This window comes from Physeter macrocephalus, chromosome 1 (assembly GCF_002837175.3).
Source record: "Physeter macrocephalus isolate SW-GA chromosome 1, ASM283717v5, whole genome shotgun sequence".
NCBI lineage: Eukaryota > Metazoa > Chordata > Mammalia > Artiodactyla > Physeteridae > Physeter > Physeter macrocephalus.
In genome coordinates this window covers 106,105,885-106,120,095 of record NC_041214.2, presented here as the reverse complement: position 1 = coordinate 106,120,095, position 14,211 = coordinate 106,105,885, and the positions used below count along the sequence as shown (strand labels likewise).

General features: G+C 42.0%; 1 protein-coding gene across 10 annotated transcripts in view; it reads left to right on the top strand.

Moving 5' to 3' along the window:
* The first annotated feature begins 2,173 nt into the window (after positions 1 to 2,173).
* The window catches only part of BBX (BBX high mobility group box domain containing), a 291,235-nt gene continuing 279,197 nt past the window's right edge, over positions 2,174 to 14,211 (top strand). For 4 of the 10 annotated variants that reach the window (XM_028493742.2, XM_055085735.1, XM_055085736.1 and 1 more), the window contains exon 1: positions 5,566 to 5,637. Coding sequence is in view for 4 of the 10 variants with exons in the window: in XM_028493704.2 (XP_028349505.2) it covers positions 5,577 to 5,637; positions 6,313 to 6,359 (108 nt within the window). In the remaining 6 variants the exon portion in view is untranslated. Of the gene's footprint in view, positions 2,311 to 2,710; positions 2,843 to 5,563; positions 5,638 to 6,312; positions 6,360 to 14,211 lie in introns of those variants that run through there. The other 6 variants (XM_055085734.1, XM_055085732.1, XM_055085733.1 and 3 more) reach the window with 5 other exon arrangements.

Sequence of the window (14,211 nt, the reverse complement as noted above, 5' to 3'; positions counted from 1 at the left end):
CAATGGGTGATCTAAAAGTTTGAAAACGTAACTCTAGATAATCCTGCTAAGCTAAGTATACTTCAACCAAAAAAAAAAAAAAAAAATCTTTGAGACCATAAAGAAATAAAGAATGTTTTCCTATGGCTGGGGTTAGGGGTAGGGGTGGGAAATGGGCAGGTCTTTCATATTTTTCATAACATGAATATACTAGCAAATAATTTCACAGCACTTCACTCAGCAATTAAATATAGCAATTTGTGCTGCTTTTTTTTTTTTTTTTTTTTCCTCTTCAAAAAAGAGAACAGTGAAATCCTGAGAAGGTTTTTCTGGCTTTTCCTCTATCTGCCTCTTGTCCCTGAAGTTTGTCATTTGGAAGGAAGGACTGTCAAGTTATTTAAAACCAGTGTTGGGTAGTAAAGAGTCCTGGGTTTAAGTTCCTTCTTCACTGGTATTCTGTGTAATCTTGAGCAGTCCCATTTCTCTGATGGATAAAATAGAGATAACAATACTTAGCACCAATCTCAAAGCAGTGTGTAATGTGGATAAAGAACACTTTGTTCCTTCTGTCAACTAAATGCAGAGCATCATTAATATAATCTTTAATATTATCAGTTTAACATGCTGTGGTTTTATATACTTTTCCCTTTTAAAAATTATTTTCCTTTAAAAAATAAACAAAACATCACATTTCTAAATACCACTGTTTGTTGTCTAAACTTCATAAACTTAAATTTTCTCTGTATCTGTTTCTGGTTCCCAGTCTTCCACACACACACACATACACACTCATTCGATAACTTTATGGATGTGAGAGAAAAATCTCAAGATAACATCAAGGAAATAAAGCGGGATTTGAAATAAGTTCTCTTATCCAGCTTTCCTTTAAGCTTTAAAGCTACGCATCTAGGCCATAAAATCGTGATGTTTATTTAATCTTCAAAATGTTTGTGTTTAAGAATAATTCACAGACTCTTAAATCAGAAAGAACCGTAAGAAAACATCTAGGGCCTATGATAATGCCTGGTACACAGTAGATGCTGAATAAACATTTAGTGAAGTAAAACTGGGAGAAGCTTCTTCTTTTAACCTTAAAAGAAAAAATGAAAACAAAACCCCAAACCAAATCTGGGCATTAAAGAGGCTAAAGTAGTTGCTCAAGATTGTTTAGCGAGTTTAAGAGTTGGGTCTAGAATTTATTCCGCTTAGTTTCCAGCTATGTTTTTTTCCCAGCAACCTGTTGACTTGTTTATACAGGACTGTCAAATATAATCTGTTAAAGCCGCATCACAGAAAAAAAAACAGAAAGAAGAGCCCTTGGGTTCTCCATCTCCCAAAGTCAACCAACATGTGATGTTCACATATGATGTGAAATATGGAAAGTAAACATATATATAATATGCAAAATATAAATCTTGCATATATTGATTCAAAAGGCCTATTTTTAAGGAAAAGGGGCAATAGCCGATCTTCCATGACTTATTCTACTTTACAGCACTGTTTGTATGCCCACGCAGGTGATCTGCAGTCCTCTGACCAGCTAAAAGTAGAGTGCCTATTTCAGCAAAATGTTTATCTTTGTTTCTGTGTATTGTTGTGTTGATTTTTCTCAATTTACCTACGAATGAAGCACTAACAACCTCAGTGCTCACAGTCCTAATAAACTTATCTTGCACTGTTTTGGCCTATGTGATAGTTAACCCATTGACAAAAGAAATCCAAGCTGATAAAAGCCTTTCCTGGCCACTTGTTAGCCAGGTCAGGTTGTAAAATCATAACACAATGCACGCCTCTTCCATGGGGCACCACAAGGCAACGATTAAAAAAAAAGAAAGAAAAAAAAACCCCTCACTTCCATATCCAGTGGAGTTGTAGTTTATTACTATAACCCTCCCAAGTCAAAAGGACACCAGTTTCAAGCCTAGCAACTTGGTGCTGACAGGGTTTTTCGCTCGCAACCCACTCTGCTGGGCCTCTCTACCTGTCCTCTCCTACTGTCTACAGGTCCCGAACATTAGAAAATAGAAAATGTGATGATCTTTGTGTGTCTCTGTAAAATGTGTGTATGTGTGCGTGTGTTTGGGTGTAACGGGCCTTCTGTTTGGCCGCGCGGCCTGTCCATCACGGAGCGGGCCAATGGCAGGCTGCCTTATATAAAATGAGTGTTTTCAGTCTCTCCTGGCTGCATGTACTGTATGTGGAGCAGTGTACAGTGAAGCGGAGGCAGAGCGGCTCCGCGAGCTCCTCTCTCTCCACTTTCCCATAGAGAACCCCTGACTGGCCGCTGAGGGCGAGCCACACACACGCCCTCGCGCCCGGCGAGCCCGCGAGGTAAGCTCCCCCCCATCTCCAGCCCTTCCCGGGCGCTCTCCCCGCACTTTCTGTTTTCCTACTCACTTGCGAGCCGCCGGGCTGCAGCCCCAAGGACTCCGCGGCAGGAGCAGCGGCGGCGGCGGCGGTGGCGGCAGCCGGTAGGCTGGACTTGAGGAAGACGGAGGGAACCCCGCGCGTCCGGAGCCGCCGCCAGCCGGCCCGCTCCTCGGGCACTTTACCCCTCCGCCAAAACTTTGGGTCGGGAGAGGTCGGGGGCGAGGGTCGCCGCGGCCGCGCCGGCGGCGAGCCGGGGGCGCGAAGGCAGTGCCCTGCGGGCGGGAGGCTGGGGGCCGGGCTGGGGAGTAGTAGGCCAGCCGGTGCCAGGCTGCGTTTGCAACCAGCACCTCTCGGCACACAGGCAGCGCCGCCCGAGAGGGGCACGGGAGCCGCGGCGCGGGCAGGAGCAGTCCGAGGAAAACAACAACAGAGCCCTCACGCCGGCGGGCGGCTCTTGGCCGCCTGGGGAGCCCCAAACTTCATCTCGGCGAAAGTACGTGGAGCCCAGCCTGGGCTCGGCTGCAGGGGAGGTGGGGCCTGGGGAGTCGGGGCAGGGGAGGAAGGTACAAGGAGCCAGCCCTCAGTGGATTTATCGAACGTTTCGTCTGCGTCGGTGACCGGGAACAGCAGCCCAGTTGCTCGTTCATCTGGAGAGTTGGGATTTGGGTGTTCCGGCCCCGGAGATCGGTGCCCTCTCACCCCCCCACCCCTAACCAAATGCGCGGCGAGTAGAGAAAGTGCTGTTTTAGTGCCAGAGTGGCTAGGAGGAAGAATAGGGGGAGAGGGGGAAGAGGGCGAGGGAGAAGGGGAGAGAGAAGAGGGAGGGAAAGCCGGCGGGGGCGGGGGGTGAGGGCAAGAGAGAGAGCGAGAGAAAACCGGAGAGGACGAGAGGGAGAGCGAACGAGAGAACGGGAGGGAAGAGAGGAGGGGGAAGAGGAGGAGGGAGGCTGTGTCAGGATTTTGCTTGAATGTGGGATTATGTTGTGTCAATAAGTTTAAGGTGGAGAGAGCGAAGCTGGCGGGGGGGGTGGTGGTGGAGGGGAGGAGGAAGGCCTTGGCTGTTTAAAGTCTTATTTCTGAAGGTAAGTGATGGCATTGCATGGTCGCGATGACAGAAAACTTGCAGATCCTTTATCCGGGGATGGGGTCGATGCCTCTAGAAAGAGCTCCCCAGCCCTCTTAAGCCACACTCGTGTTATACTGTTATTTGCTGCGATCCGGGTCGCTAGTAAATTACAGAAATCAGACTCGAGGTTTCTTTTCCTCCTCCACCTCGTCTCGCTCGCTCACCCTCGGCAATTTATTATTATTATTTTTTTATTTTTTGGTATTGTATGAAACTTAACGTAACTGAGACCAAACCCGAGTCCTGTAATTTACAAGGACCCTGAATCCAGGAATCTGGAACACGTTTATGTGTGAAATAATCCGCGATCATTTCAGCTAAATGAGGAAGGTAAAACGAAACGATGCAAAAAGCTAAGACACAACATGTACGACAGGGGGGGGGGGAGAGGGAGAGACGGAGAGAGAAGCTATTTTTTGCTTTCCTTTCGGTAGAAAGGAAAATAAAGCGTGCATTCCCCTTCCCTCCCGGTGTGTAGGGTCCAGTCAATATTTTAACTGTTTGAGGACAAATTAGTCCAGGTGGATCTCGCCGAAAAGTTTCGCGAGGTGGGGTGGAGGTGGGGGGGGTACGAAGGGGAAGGTGGGTGGAGGTGATGGGGGATGGGGACGGAGCGAGCTCTGCCTCTGCTGATGGTCATTGGCCTGGGGCTTTGAAACCATTGCCTGTCCTGCTAATGACACGTCCAGTTCTCGTCTCCCGGCCGCGGACGCCGGGCTGCCGGGGACCGGGGTACTTTCCCCGCGCGGGGAGGGACGTTCTTCGCCATCCCCTGGGGTTGCCCACTCGCGACGTGGGGCCCCCACGCGCGCCTCTTCTGCGCGCCGCCGCCACCTCGGCTCGCGCGACTTTTGTAGCCAGCCCGCGGCGAGGGGGCGCAGGGGGTCCCCGGCGCGGACGTCTCCGCGCGGCCACCCCTCTCCCGGCCCCACGCGCGCCGCGCGGTCCAAGCCCGGAATGGCAGCGCCGGGCGGAGCGGCTGTGCCTCCCCGGGGGGCAGCGGAGGCAGCGGCGGTGGCGGCGGGATCTTCGCCGGGGCCCGCGGGAGGAGGAGGAGAGGGAGGAGAGGGAGGGAGCGGGAGGAGGAGGAGGAGGAGGAGGAGGAGGGGAAGGAGGAGGAAGAGGAGGAGAGGGAGGAGGTATTTTCTGTCCAGACCGCCGCCAGTTCGAGCGGGCACGGGGACGGGGACACCCCACTCGTTGCTCCTCCGTTATGGAAAGGTGTTTAGCAGACTTTTACGCCCGGAGTGTGGGCTTTGCACTTCATTTTTTTTTCTCCCCCCTCTTCCCCAAAGCAAGATGGACTCTATTCCCTTTCTCTTTCTCCCTCTGCCTCTGTCTTGTCAGCCTTAAAGATCGACATTTTGTACTAAGATGCAAACTTGATGGTGACCAGCAACAAAGCCGGGGTGGGATCCCTCGCTCCCTTCCTCCCTCTCCGTTTTCCAGCTCCCCCCACCCCGACCTCGAAGACCTGGTGGCCCTGCACTTGACGCCGGGGGCTCTGGTGAATGTGTTTCCCCTCTCGGTTCCGATCTCCAATCTCGGGATTGTGACCGGGGCCGGGCGTTGGGGCGACATTTGTGGCCGCCCCGGTCTGCAGGGCTGAGGGCTGCGCTACCTGGATCTGCTGGATTTGCTGCCGTCGCCCTGCTTACCTCCTGCCGGCTCCTGGGCACGGGGAGGCTCGGACTGCCTATCGATTGCCATGATTTGGTTCCTGGTGCATTTGTCCTGGGGGCGGCGATCACTTGTGCAAGTTGATGAATGATCACGATGTGGGTTTTGGGTTTGCGGGATGGATCAACTGCCTTGTACATACCGGGAGTAGGGGGCAAGTGTGCTGGAGACACCCTGGAATGCCAGCTGGGCTACCCTCCCCTCAGCCTCTGCCCTTTGAATACAGGGCGGTTCTTTGCCTTTATTGCCCCACAGTTCGAGCATAGAGGTGGGGATGGTGAGAAGGAGGGGTTGGTGGGGAGCTGGACTCCTGGGTTTCGGGGTCCTTCCTTCATAGATGTTGCAGGAGTTGGGACTCAATTGTAAAGCTCTACCACACTGATGATGTACCTTTATTTGATACTTTATAGGTCACTATCATATGACAAAGGCTTTGCAGCAGTTCATCTTCCTCCCTGTGTACTTTCCATTTGCCTTCCTGGGTAAGTATGCAAACTCTTCATACAGGGAAGCTGGATGGTATTAGTAATGACATAAGGGTCCTTACTGTACACATAAGAAGATGCCTTTTTGGGTTTGCAGCACCCCAGAAACTTGTCTTGCTGAGTTTCCCATAGCAGAAGTCAATTTATAATTTCTAGTATTTACAATTCAGCTATGGTTATTATTATTTTAAGATAGTTTAAATGTGCATTTCGCATTTTCCTGCAAGTAAGTGTCATTTGAAAACTTATCTTTTTTAATGGATAATAAAATTTTACTTAGAGTTGAAGGCCTAGGAAATTTAATGCTAGGTAATATTGTAGAAAGACTGTAGCTTGTGAGTAGAGAGAATTATTAAAAATCCAAGGAATCATTGCTCAGAAGTCCTCTCTAAATTACAGTGACTGACATTTGCTTACTCTTTCCTGGTCTCTCTTTTCTTAGGGAACTTGTGCTGTTTGTGACAGTTACCTTTGTAGTGGGGGGAGGGTGGACTGGGCAATATAGTAAATCTAGCATTTAGTGTACCAGCTTGATTCAAAAGGTAAATAACTGTCCTAATTGATAGTAATTTTTGTCAAATTTTATATATTTGGAGAAATTGAGTGCATTCTAACAGTCTGTATATATAATAAATAGCAACTTTGAAATCTGACACTAAGTGCCTTTTTCAGATATATGCCTCCCAAATGGAAAAGTTGGTGAAATAACGTGTGGGACAGTAAGTGCCTAAAAAGTCTGGTTGTGAGAAGTAACCCTCTGGGTGAAAACTGAGGGTTTAACATTTGAAAGCCGCATGGTGAGCCCAAACTGCAGAAAACCAATGTGTAATTTTGCCCCTCCATTGTCAGAAACACCTGAGGTACTCTAAGATGCTGATACATTAAGAAAACTGGTTGTACGAAATTGTGTAAATCAGCTTTGGTGCTTTGTAATATTACCATAATGAAGACAGGCTGTATTTTGTGAATGAAAATGGACTTGAATTCAGTTTTCCATAAAAGAAAAAGAAAAGGGACCTTATTTTGTTTCCTGGCTTGCTGGCATATTGTGTATGTTACTAAAAGGTTGTCTTAGTATTGAGAGGAATTGAGTTTTGAAGACCAGGCCTTTCTGGTAGTTTCTATATGGTAGCAAAATGTACTTTGACATTGTTGAGAACCTTAGATGATATATAATAGAAGCTCTGTGTCCAGCATTTTTTAATGGAATGTAAAATACCGTGTTATTTCAGATAGAAGAGCCTCCTAATATGTCACATGCATAACAGACCAGTTGGAGTGGTCAGAATGAGATGGGTCTGTAAGATGAATTTAGTGCACACCAAAATATGTGGATTTCAGCGTCTTTGATTTTTTTTTTTTTAAAGCTTCTTTGCAAGAGAAGTTTCTCATTTTTGAACATATGGCAAGAGTATTCAAAATGCATTCCTGATTACTGAAGAACACCACATTTATACATGTGAGGCACGTTATTTTGTTCACTGGAGCAAACTTTTAATGCTAGTTCTTTTGCCATGGAAATATATTTGACCAATTCAAAATTTAAAATGGGAATAGGTAATTTCCAGAATAAAAGCGATCTGATGAACTCTTGCATTTCTTTGAGATATCAAATAACCGCTTCATTAAAACAATGTTTTCAAGAAAAGTCTTGGTCTTTGAAGTCAGAGTAGTTTTTATAGTATAAAATTTGAAGTAGTGATTTTAAAAGTCACGCTGACAATGAATTACAAGTTATTTGCATCTAAAATGTATTTATTAGATTTGAGGCTTAATTTTCAAAGTAAGATTTTAGATAAAGGTTTTGCTTCTACATTGCCAAGAGTTTTCAAACTTCTCATTTTATTATTCTGCATATCTCTATTAAGTTCTGAAGCTGAAGTCTTAATTTGCATTTCACATTTAAAGCTAGCTATTGAAAAGGGGGTTCATCTATGTTGTTTCTTAGTGGTATGTCTTTGGAGGTACTGTGGCGGTTTTAGGTAGAATCTTCCCCTAGGGACTAAGATACTAACAAATTCTGAAATTTTGACACCTTTCTTTTTTTTATATCCACCTTGATCTTTATATCCAAATTTTTTTTAAAAAGTTCCAGGTTTAGGAGTTTGTGAGGTAGCTCTGCTTTTAATGTATATATAATATAGCTCTGCTATACAACTTGAAAAGTGTATATTTTCTTTGACCTTATAGACCTGATCTTTATACTTCATCCATTGGAACAGATTTGTTTAGACATTGAATTTATAACATAGCTTTGAGTGAAAGCTAGGATGAACATATAATTATGGTTTGCTTGTGCTGTAACTATGTAATTGATAATGTTTTTTGTATATAGTTAAAGAAGGAACAACAGCCTTAAAATGTGGCACAACTCATGAAAAATTCTAATTCAGCAGCTAAAGTATTTATACAGCCATGTTTTTCAGTAAAATTACAAACATAATTTCTAATTATTAATCATCAGCCAATATACTTAATGTTTACGTTTTCCTACATTTCATAAAGAGCATGGGTAAAGCAAGGGCCATAGTTTTAGTGGGATCTTACCATGAATATCAATTACTTTAATATTAGAAATCTTTAATAGAAGTAATAAAGACTTCACAGTTCAACCCTATTAAAAAAACTTTTTGAAAATAGCCTCATTATAGATGTGCCTGTTTTTGCTGTACTAACAGAAATCCCTGAAATTACTAGTCTCTTGCAAGAGTGCAGAAATGTTTAAGATTGTGTTTTTAAATGTTCTGAATTACTAAATATAGGCAGTTAATATTGGCATATTGCATCACCACCAGTGTGGCATACCTATATTTTAAAATTTAAACATAAGCAAGTATTTATCTTAAGAAGAAGACACTTTTCTTGAACTCACAGTTTGAAATCCACCTTGTTCTTCAACATTTCACCACCAAGTGCACCTTTTAAAATAGGTCTGAGTGGTATCTCTCCTGTATTTTTAGTCAGCTTCCTTCCTCTCACTATGAAATGAAAACAAACCCAAATTATAAAAACATTGTAATTTCACTGCTTCACTTTAAAAAAAATTAATTTATTTATTTTTGGCTGCGGTGGGCCTTCGTTGCTGCATGCGGGCTTTCTCTAGTTGCGGCGAGCGGGGGCTGCTCTTTGTTGCGGTGCACGGGCTTCTCGTTGCGGTGTCTTCTCTTGTTGCAGAGCAGGGGCTCTAGGTGCATGGGCTTCACTAGTTGTGGCTCTCGAGCTCTAGAGCACAGGCTCAGTAGTTGTGGCTCTCGAGCTCTAGAGCACAGGCTCAGTAGTTGTGGCTCTTGAGCTCTAGAGCACAGGCTCAAGTAGTTGTGGCGTGCAGGCTTAGTTGCTCTGTAGCATGTAGGATCTTCCCGGACCAGGGCTCGAACCCATGTCCCCTGCATTGGCAGGCGGATTCTTAATCACTGCACCACCAGGGAAGTCCCACTGCTTCATTTTTATCATGTGCCCCAAGTAAATTGGATGCAGGAGGTCCTCAGCTACTCTTTGAGAAACACTGCTCCAAAGGTGGTAAGGACTAAGGCTAATGGCTGAATGGACATTCTTCCAGCTTGAAGATTCTGTGACTGTAATTCCATCAGTGGGTTTGTACTACCTCAGGGGCAGTCATCACATACTGTGTCGAATTGTAGAGATTTCTGTATTTTAAGTCATACCTGAGGAAAGCACTTTTTGAGTTCAGCTTCACTCAACATTCATATGTGTTCATATTATCCCTTAGAAGGCAATTATAGTTTCTTAAAATGCCAGGACATCATTTTATAACTGTAAAGATATACCCAGAAAATCCTCATGTCTTAATGGGGATTGTTTTCTTTCCTTTTTTTTTTTCTTTCAAAGAAAAAGATAAAGTGAAAATTGAAATAAGTACCAGTTACACAACGGAAATTCAAAAGAAGACAAGCCAGTAAAGAATTCTATCTAATAGTATATATAAATAGAAAATGAAAGACTAAGGGAATGAAAGACTTAAAGGATTAAATATAGACCATGAAACACTGACACACCTTCCAAAATATAAACTTAATAAGTTAAAATATGTGAGTCAGTTCCAGGATCTAGATAGTAAAATAACTTCAGAGAGTGAGGCGGTTGTGTAAAATACAAAGTAAAAATTATTAAGAATGAATTGGATTTTATGAAATCTTAGAAAAATGAAAAATATTGTAAAATATTGATTAAATAATTAAACCAATAGTTAAATATAGCCCTTGGGTGAAAAGATCAGGGAATAAAACAGAAACTCCTGGATTGGAATAACTGAGATCCTGAAAAGGACATAGAAGTTTGGATATTTTGTAAAGGGAATAATTTAAAAAAAGGTTGATAACTTATTTCAAAGGACAAATAAGAATGAGGATAAAAGTTGTTTAAAGCAGCTGTATTTCTCAAATGTTTTTGAGGTCTATGGTAAGAAATACCTTTTATATTCCAATCCACATAAAAAAACCTGGAACGAAAGTTTCCTGAAACAGTACTGAGAGCAGTGCTCTAATGTTTTCTATTCCTATCTAATCTTTATAAATCTAATCTGTTCCAAACAATTTTATTAAAAAAAATAACAGTGTCATTCACTAAATTTGTTTTATGACTTACAATTTAAAAAACACCAGTTTTGCTTGCAAAATATGGAATTTCCTAGGCCCCATCCTCATATTCTGATTCTGGGATAGGGCCCAGGAATCTGCATTTTAACGGTACTGCAGTGATTCTGAAGCAGGTGTGAAGTCCTCTGACATATTTTGAGGAACTCTGGTATTAGGGACTGATGGCTAAAGATTGAATGGAGTCACCTACTTGAATGTGGGCTTAGAGTTCATTTACTGCTGAGGTCTCTTCCAGAGCCTCAAGATTCTATGGCTGTATTTCAGTCAGCATGTTTACAATACTCAGAGGGCCCTCATTGCACTCTGTAGATGTCCCATAGTAGCAGGTATAGTACAGAGAGCAGAGGCTTTGCAGCCAAAGAGCCCTGGGTTTCACTCTTGCTGCCTCTCTAGCTTATAAGCTGAGGGACTTTGGGCATGTCACTTCAGAATGAACTTCCATTATCCTATGTGCAAAAGGGCATCTTAATATTTACCATGCAGCAGAATGAGAATTACATAAGACAATAAGGTCTGTAATGACCCTTATCCACAGTCGGTGCTCAATAGTATATGATTTATAGTTATTCAATACATCTCATCTCACCCCAACTCCCACTAAGTTTGAAATTTCACAAGGCTGTGCCTTTTAATTTTTGTTTCCGCCAAAGTAATTTTCAACTCTGATATCATGAAACACTGGTGCATTTTTAACTGGATGTGAGGTGCTGGACAAACAAGTTGTTACTGAAGGAAATAATAAGAATAACCAGGAGGAAAAAAAGAAAAAAACAACTGAGGCATGCCACATTTAAGTACAGTGCTGCTTCAAGTTGGGGCAATGATTCTCCCACCTCTTTAAAAAGACATAGCACATGACAGTACACAATTCAGAGTAGTTAGTTGACAGCACTGGACATTCCCTCTGGTGACTTCGATACATCTTGGAATGTCTTAGAGCGTCAATTCTCTTTTCTACCAAGACACATGCGACTAATGTTTATGCATGGGACACTATGATTTCCCTGGTTATAGACGTAGATAAATTATGCAGTGTTTTTTTTTTTGAGATTTATTACTTATTTATTTATTTTATTTTATTTTTGGCTGCCTCGGGTCTTAGTTGTGGTAGTCGGGATCTTTGCTGAGGCATGAGGGATCTTTTGTTGAGGCGTGCGGGCTTCTCTCTAGTTGTGGCTTGCAGGTTTTGTTTTCGCTTCTCTAGCTGTGGCTCGCAGGCTCCAGGGTGTGTGGGCTCTGTAATTTGCGGCATGCAGGCTCTCTAGTTGAGGCGCGGAAGTTCAGTAGTTGCGGCACTTGGGCTTAATTGCTCCGCGGCATGTGGGATCTTAGTTCCCTGACCAGGAATTGAACCTGCATCCTCTGCCTTGGAAGGCGGATTCTTTTACCACTGGACCACCAGGGAAGTCCCATGCAGTCGGTTTTATAGGTAGTTCACAGTGTGATAAAGCCATTTCTTTCCCTATCAAGAAAGTATATCAGAATACAAGCAAGAGTGATGTTATTATGATGAAAACCTTAAATACACCCATATATACACATGTAAAATCCTTTATAAACTGTGGTACCTTAACTTTTCATAACTAATTACTTGGGGGCACTCCTCACAACCGATTAAAACTTACCTTTGTGTCAAGGCATGAAGATTGAGAAGCATTATATCCGAAGTGCATAACAAATTACATCGTGCAAAATGGCACTGAAATAAAATTGAGGGACATACTAAGGAGAAGATGAATGGGAAATACTCCAAATCCCTGAAATCTTGAACAATGTGAAAATCAAAAGCCAGGGGAAATGCAACCTGTGGTTAAGTGCAAAGGAAGTGCAAAAGACTGCAAGTACCAGGGTTCGCAAACTTGAATACTCACTGCTTCTAACATAGACATTTTTAAGTAGTCTCAATGTTCATTTACTTTATTTGAATAAATTAAAGTTAAATAACTTTGTTTTTTATAAGTTTTTAAAAAAAATTAATTAAGTAGTTAATTAATTTTTTTGGCCACACTGTGCGGTTTGCAGGATCTTAGTTCCTCAGCCAGGGATTGAACCCAGGCCCTTGGCAATGAGAGTGTGGAGTCCTAACCACTGTACCACCAGGGAATTCCCTGTATTTCCTAACTTGTAAGGATAGATTTGCCAGGAACATCTTCCTACTTGGCTAAATTTAAATTTGCCGTACTTTTTCATCTCTAATAAATAAATAAACTGTCTTTGTATCTTGTTCTGTAGTGGTATTGGATATACATTCACAATCCTCTATCTAAAAAAATCTCTGAAAAACTAAAAAGTTTTTGTTCCTCCAAAAGTTTGACATCAAAACTCACTTGGTGGCAAAACCTGACCCAGAGTGTCATGGACCTGTTTAAAATAGTTTTTAAAGCCCACTTAGAATATTCACATATTTTGCTGTAGAAGTAGTTAAGTAGTATGGTTGATTATGAGGCCCTATCCTAGATTGGACTAGGAATGTTACATAAAATATACTGTATGCTCCATCTGACCTTTTTAAAGCCCCCCAAAATCTGAAGCATTGGACCTAAGGGTTTCCTATAAGGAATTGTGATCCTATTGTATTAACTTCCTTAGTCCACAGTGTGAAATTATCTGGTATTCCTACCCATTTAACTCAATGAAAATCCTTTTGCTAATTTTGATAAGGAAAGCGTAAACACACATACACACACTAGTTGAACCTCGTCTATCCATTTTGACATTGTGATTCTTTTTTGGTTGTTGTAATTTTTAGGTTTGTTAAATAAACACAAACACACTGATAGCTGTAACGTTTGAAATTTCTACCATGTTGAACATTTCTCATAATGGTGAACAAAATTTAGGTTCCTTTCATTATGTTTTACTCTTAGGAGAAGTTTCATGAAGGGGTTATATTTCCTTTATTACTTTGCTACTTGCATGTTTCTTTCCTTCTATCAGAAAAGTAAAAATAGAAAATGTTTTCTGCAAATTTGGTCTCCTCTCAGGTGAGAATGTTTCTGGGTTGTATTGTTTTGTAGAGGTTCTAGGTATCTTTATTTTCAATAATTAACTGTGGAATGCTGAGTTAAGATCTTTCACCTGTACTTCTAATTTCATATAAAAACCACTATAAAAATTGAAAAGTATGATGTGAGAAAGAGTCTATATGACACCCTAGAAATAAAGTAATAGCTGTACCTGAACTATTGTTATGGTAAGACTTAAATCAGTCTTCATTTGGTAGATTAAAACTGTTAATGGCTAAAGAAAGTTTTTTGTCTTTTATTATTTGCTGATTTGACTACATCCTTTGGTGTAGGAAAGCTACAGATTGAGTACTTCAGAGGGAGTCTTATTAGCAGTGCTGATTCTTTTAATAATAAAAAATGCTGACTTGTTTTCCAGCTTTTGGTGCACCTCTCAAAACTCACCCAAGGGTAGAGTTCTCATTGACTGCAAAGGGAATGTGGTGGAGCATGTAACAAAATGAGAAAATAATTCTCTACACCCAGCTGTCAAACTTTGATTATATTTTGAGTTACTAAAGTTACCATTTTTTTCATTCTCTCCCATTCTTCCTTCCCTCTCCTCCCTCCCCTCCCCCTTTATCTCTCTGTCCTGTTTCTCTCAGCTGATTATTATATTCACTAATGTGCATCTGGGATACTGCCTAGAAATGTCTGAGAATGGGATGTGGGGTTGAACTTTTTTTAAATTTACCATTATTTGATTTTAAAGATTTGTTTGTAGTTTTGGGGTCCTTTTAGTATTCATCCCTATGCATTACAATGAAGTTGTTGATATATGAATTGGAGACTTACAGAGTCCCTACATATGTGTCAGTTAGGAAGGGATCATGTGGAGCCTTTAGCAGGGCTATGTGAAGTAAAGGCACCTGTTGTTTTTATGAAGTAAATTCCTTATCCAATCATTTTTGTTTTTTAAGGTGATAGTGTGATTACATGGTTTCAATTAT